Raw genomic sequence first — 6,626 nt, forward strand, 5'->3', positions numbered from 1 at the left:
ACTGGCGACGGCCAAAGAATTATTATCAAAGGCAGTAAGCAGGCAGAATCATTAGCATGCCAGAGAAAATGGTTAGCAGCATTTCATCCATCTTTATGTTCTGAGTTCAAATTCTGTAGAGGTTGACTTTGCCTTTCATCCTTTCAGGGTTGATAAAATAAGTACCAGTTGAGCACTAAGGTCAATGTAACCAACTAACCCTGTCCCTTTAAATAACTGGCCTTGTGCCAAAAATTAGAAAGAATTAGTATTATTATTGATAAAGTAAGCTGGCAGAATCATTAAAGAACAAAATGCTCTGTGGCATTTTTTTTTTTTTTGTCTCCATGTTCTCAGTTCAAATTTTCCTTTTGTCCTGTTGGAGTCGATAAAATATGTAACAGTCAACTACAGGAGACAATGTAATCAACTTACTCTTTCCTCTAAAATAGCAAGCCTAGAGCCAAAATTTGAAACCATTATCATGATTATTACAAAAAGGCAGCAAACTGGCAGAACTGTTAGTATTCCAGGAAAAATGCCTTGCAGTATTTCATCCAACTTTATGTTTTGAGTTCAAATTCAGCTGAGGTCAACTTTTGCCTTTCATCCTTTCTGGGCCAATGAAATAAGTAACAAATGTGCATTGGGATTAATGTAATAGACTAGCCACCACTCTACAGACCAGTTGTTGTGATGATATAACATATTATAGATGAACCAAACTATGAAATACTGCAACAATAGAATAGTCACTTCTAGAACACTACAAATTATAAATCAGTTACCATCATTATCTTCTTCTCTGCAAGGAACAAATTTATCTAATTAAAAAAATAAAGTAAGGAAGACTAATAAAAAACAGTATGTTAGAGCTACTTACTTGACAGAAGTCCATGACATTCTGGGTAAATTCCTGAAGATATCGACCTTTTGCTTCTACTTCACTATCAATGGTTAGAAGAACCTCTTCTTCTTTTGTTAAGGTTTCACCATCTTTACAAGGTACCTGTAGTCAAAAAAAAAAAAAACACATGTAATCAAGCAATTTTTGTTTAGCCCTAGGTCAGCCCTGATTAGACTGACTTCAGATTTCATTAGTTCATGTCCTTACATTTTTTAAAACACTAGGGTGTCATTTTGTTATCAGCCACTATTTTAAGCAAGTCAAACAAATGGAGTTAGCTCAAGACAATGATGGTAAAAGACATTTGCTCACTTGAGGAAGCTCACTTAAGGTTGTAGATAGTTTCTATTACTCAGGTGACCAAATTAGCAGTGGTGGAGGAAAGTATTGTTGCTAGAATAGGATGAAGTTCAGAGAGCTATTACCTCTGCTAGACTCAACAAAAGGCCCCTCACTCAAAGTGAAAAGCAGATTGTATGATGCTTGTGTACAAATAGCTATACTGCACTGTAGTGAGACATGGGCCCTGAATGCAGAAGACATGTATAAACTAGAGAGGAAGCAAATATGCTCCAATGGATATGCAACATCCAATGGATGTGCATGTACAACAAAGTGTCAATCTGCTGAGAGAAAAGTTGGGCATAAGAGGAATCAGATGCAGCATGCAAGGGAGACAATAATGTTGATTTGGATATATCATGCATATGAATGAAGACAGGTGTATAAGACAGGTGTCAAACACTTAAAGTGGATGGCACCTGTGGAAGAGGGAAACCCAGGAAGTCATGGGATGAAGTAGAGAGGGCCAATCTCAAGATTTTGGACCTCACAAAGGAGATAACAATGGACTGAGATGAGATTCTTGAGAAGACCCACCCACTTCAGCGAAACTGAGTTCTGGAAGCACTGGGTATTCTACCCATACGTTACACACCCTAACCCGATAAACCAAACTACATCTCCTCTTCATGCATTATGCTTATCTCTCTCTCCCTACTCTTGCAGGCTAATCCTGTCCTCCCTGCCCTGCCAACTGTATCACTGCTTCCCTGTCCTGAACCCCTATATACCCAGGTTTCACCAGTCACTGCATTCCCCTCCTCCCACCTACTGCATTCACATGGGCGCCATACTCATGTACTCTGGACAATCCTCTACCATCCTATTTATATTCTCATCCTCATACCTTGAGAGTATACCCAGGTACATAGCCACCATCTCTCTCTCTCTCTTGCTCTCTTCCTCAGACTTGGGTAACCATGTATCTACTCTACAGCAAGACACCTGTCTCTGTCCCCCTATCATACTCTAAACTGTCATCACCCGGCACAAAGCCACTTCCTTCAATACCACCAACCTCTCAAGGGAACTCTGTCTTACACATTACATGGTGACTTTGCCAGTGTTGTTGCCACATAAAAAGCATCCAGTCCACTCTGTAAGGTCGTTGGTATTTGGAAGGGCATCAAGCTATAATAACCCTTGTCAAAGCAGACATCACTGATGTTGGTGCCACATAAAAAGCACCCGGTCCACTCTGTAAAGTGGTTGACATTAGGAAGGGGATCCAGCCATGAAAATGATGTCAAAGGAGACCTCAGCATAGCTGGTGCCACATGAAAAATACTCAGTCCACTCTGTAAAGTGGTTAGCATTAGGAAGGGTATCCAACTGTGAAAATTATGCCAACTCAGACCTCGCTTGTGTTGATGCCACATGAAAAGCACCCAGTCCACTTCATAAAGAGGTTGGCATTAGGAAGAGCATCCAGCCATAAAAGCCATGCCAAACTGTCCAACCCACACTAGTTTGGAAAACGAACATTAAATGATGACGATAACGATGATTACTTTTTAGATAACTTAATCACAAAAGAAAATGCACAACTGATGAGAGGAAACTATCTTCAAGCAGAAAACATGGCCAGAGTGCCTGCAATAGAGCAAACTCCACTGGGAGCTAGCGTTAAACTGAGCACCTGATTAAGTCTATTATGCAAAATAGAAATAGTCTCTCCAATGGGCTTCCATATAATTTCTTATTTCTTTACTGCCCACAAGGGGCTAAACATAGAGGAGACAAACATGGGATTAAGTCGATTACATCAACCCCAGTGAGTAACTGGTAGTTAACTTATTGACTCAAAAAGGATGAAAGGCAAAGTCGACCTTGGTGGAATTTGAACTCAGAACGTAGCAGCAGACAAAATACCGCTAAGCATTTCGCCTGGCGTGCTAACGTTTCTGCCAGCTCGCCACCATACAATTTCTGTTAACCAGATATCACTCACAATGTTTTGATTGAGCTAAGGTTACAGAAACTGCCCAAAGTGCCAAACAGTAGGACTGAACCCCAAAACCACATTCTTACAAATCTAACTTCTTAACTACTAAGCCATGCCTGCAACCAATACAGTCAAAAGATGATAGCTGTGTGGCAAGAAGTTTGCTTACCAACTACATAGTTCCAGGTTCAGTCTCACTGCATGGCATTTTAGGCAAGTGTCTTCTACTATACCCTTGGGTCAACCAAAGCCTTATGAGTGGTTTTGGTAGACGGAAACTGAAAGAAGCCTGTCACATGTATGTGTGTGTGTGTATGTATATATATATATATATATATATATATATAAATGTAATTAAGATTCAGTTGAATCTTAATAGGTAGGTACTTAAATTGAGGCACCAAGCCAGTTCGGTATAGTCTACGCAGGTTGAAGTTATGTGAACAAAATTTAAATAATCCTTGTTACTTATTTACACTTTATATATACATACATACACACACGCACACACACACACGTGTGTGCCTTTGTGTCTGTTCCCTACAACTGCTTGACAACCAGTGTTAGTTGTTTACTACCAATAGCTTAGCAGTTCAGCAAAAGAGAATGACAGAATAAGTACCAGACTTAAATAAAAACATAAGTAGTGAGGTCGATTTTTTTTACTAAAAACGCTTCAAAGCAGTGCCCCAGCATGGCCACGGTCTAACAACTGAAACAAGAAAATTAAAAAACAAAAAAAAAAAAAAAGAGAAATGATCCAACTCACTGCCTTAGTCATCAGCATAACGATAGCACCTTCCTTCATTCCCAACTCACTCAGATTCTGAGCAGCATCAGTGAGAGATTTCCCTAAAACAAAAACATTTTCAGATTATGATGCAGCATCCAACAGGGACGTGGTATAGACATGATGATGGTTGATGTGATATAACTGATAAGGTGGTGGTTGGAGACAACGGTAGTAGTGATTGTGGTGAAAGCAACAGGCGTGGCAGTGTGGTAAGAAGTTTGCTTCCAAGCCACGTGGTCCTCAGTTCAGTCCCACTGCATGGCACCTTGGGCAAGTGTCTTACTTTAGCCTTGGACCAGCCAAAGTCTTGTGTGTGGAATTCGTAGAAAGAAACTGAAAGAAGCCCATCTTCTGTGTGTGTGTGTGTGTATATATATATATATATATATATATATACTCATCATCATCATCATTTCACGTCCACCTTCCATGCTGGCATGGGCTGTACAGTTTGACAGAAGCCAGCCAGGCAGGAGCCTGCACCAGTATTCTGAGTCTGTTTTGGAGTGGTTTTCATGGCTGGATGCCCTTCATAACACCAACCACCCCACAGAGTGGACTGAGTGCTTTTTACATGACACAAACACAGGTGAGGTCAGTTTTGGCAAAGTTAAACACCAACCACTTTACAGCGTGGAAAATGTGTGTGTGTGTGTGTGTGTGTGTGCGTGCGTGCGTGTGTCTTTGCGTCTGTTTGTCTCCCACCACTGCTTGACAGCCGGTGTTGGTGTGTTTACATTCTCATAACTTAGCAGTTCCGCAACACACTGAGAGAATAAGAACCTGGCATAACAAAATAAATGCTGGTGTCGATTCCTTTGACTAAAGTTTTGCAAGGCGGTGCCCCAGCATAGCCACAGTCTAATGACTGAAACTTGATAAAAGATGGAGGTAACAGTGTAGCTGAGGCAGTGATGATCTCCATGGTGATGATGGTGGTAGTGGTGACAGGTGTGGTTGTGACTAATATTCCTGGTGGTAAAAAAGTTTGCTACAGGTGCAGAAGTAGCTCTGGTTAAGAAGTTTACTTCCCAAACCACTTGGTTTCAGGTTCAGTCCCACTGCATGACACCTTGGGCTTGTGTCTTCTAATATAGTCCCTAGCTAACATAAAGCCTTGTGAGTAGATCTGGTAGAGGGGAATGAAAGAAACCCATCACATATAGGGGTGCGTGTGTGTGTGAGTGAGTCTCCTTGTCCAGACACCACATGATAGTCGTAAATGAATGTCACTGTCAAACAAGCAGTGTCATTCATTTCCAACATTCTGTGAGAACATGCCTGGCCATGGAGAAATATCAGCCTTGCTTGAAAACGAATGAGGGTTACTGACAAGAAGAGCATCCAGCCATAGGAAATTTGCCAAGATTAAACCCCATCCAACCCGAGCAAGCATGTAAAAGTGGACACTAAAACAATGATGGCGATCAATGTCATTGACAATAATGTGATCGCAAAACCTGGCAACAATGACTGAGGAAATGACAAAAACACGAGATAATGCGGATGAGGACAACACTGTTGCGTCAAAAGATTTGAACACGCAACCATATGGCCCAATGCTATCCACTACACTTCTATTTACATACAACTCACCTTTATATATCAAACGTTGCCTGTTTTCAGAGACACCAGTGACATTTTCGACAGCAGAAAACAGATGTCCACAATTGAGTTCTGTGGAATCTTCAGGACATTTTAAAGTCACATTATATTTTTTGCTGCCTGAAATGAAACAGAATAATAATAATAATAATAATAAATAATAATAATAATAATAATGTTTCAAATTTAAACACAAGGCCAGCAATTTTAGTGGAGGGGTATGTTGATTACATTGACCCTAGTGCTCAAATGGTAATTATTTCATTGACCCTGAAAGGATGAAAGGCAAAGTAAACTTTGGCAAAATTTGAACTCAGAATATCTTTATATTCTGAGTTCAGAAGAAATGTCATTAAGTATTCCGTCTGATGCACTAATGATTCAGCCAATCCATCACACAGGGGCATAGAAATACCTGGGTTAGTGTCCAGGCATACAGTAAGCCCACCCAGGGCAGATGGTGCTTAATGTGCCTCGGTTGGCAATGCATCTGGCGCTGGTGTCCTTTATTATGGTTTGCACCAGTTCAGTGATAAACACACAAGGGAAGGAATAACCCCACATCAAACTCATTCTCATAATGATGGGGAAAGAAATAATGAAACAAGAAACTCTCAAGACTGTAAGACTGTCAACAGGAACTCCAAAGGGGAAAATGGATGATTCATGGTTGTATGCAGCCTGTTGGGAGTGGAAGACCAGGCTTCTATCAGTCATCATCCAGTGAGTGGTCTCGAGAATACAAAAGGCAACTCTATATCATACAGAAAAATATGAAGGTAAGGAGAGAGTTGAAGGTTAAAAGCTGGTAACAAAATCGCTCATGAATGCTTCTATGAAGTGAAAGTGCTTTATATAAAAGTGTGGCATCAGGAAAAGATCTGCCAACATTGGAACAGTAAAGGAATGTTTTGTGTGGTAAGTAGCTTGCTTACCAACCACATGGTTCCGGGTTCATTCCCACTGCGTGGCACCTTGGGCAAGCGTCTTCTACTATAGCCTCAGACCGACCAAAGCCTTGGGAGTGGATTTGGTAGACGGAAACTGAAAGAAGC

At 40.7% G+C, this 6,626-nt stretch overlaps 1 protein-coding gene across 1 annotated transcript in view; it reads right to left on the minus strand.

Annotated features, from left to right (window-relative positions):
• The window catches only part of LOC106871898 (uncharacterized), a 21,275-nt gene that overhangs the window by 11,822 nt on the left and 2,827 nt on the right, over positions 1-6,626 (minus strand). Inside the window, exons 2-4 of the mRNA XM_014918651.2 lie at positions 5,563-5,691; positions 3,943-4,025; positions 863-988 (exon numbers count right to left, since the gene is read on the minus strand). Of these exons, the coding sequence (XP_014774137.1) occupies positions 863-988; positions 3,943-4,025; positions 5,563-5,691 (338 nt within the window). The remainder of the gene's footprint in view (positions 1-862; positions 989-3,942; positions 4,026-5,562; positions 5,692-6,626) is intronic.

The sequence above is a fragment of the Octopus bimaculoides genome, chromosome 20 (assembly GCF_001194135.2).
Source record: "Octopus bimaculoides isolate UCB-OBI-ISO-001 chromosome 20, ASM119413v2, whole genome shotgun sequence".
In the NCBI taxonomy this organism is placed as follows: domain Eukaryota; kingdom Metazoa; phylum Mollusca; class Cephalopoda; order Octopoda; family Octopodidae; genus Octopus; species Octopus bimaculoides.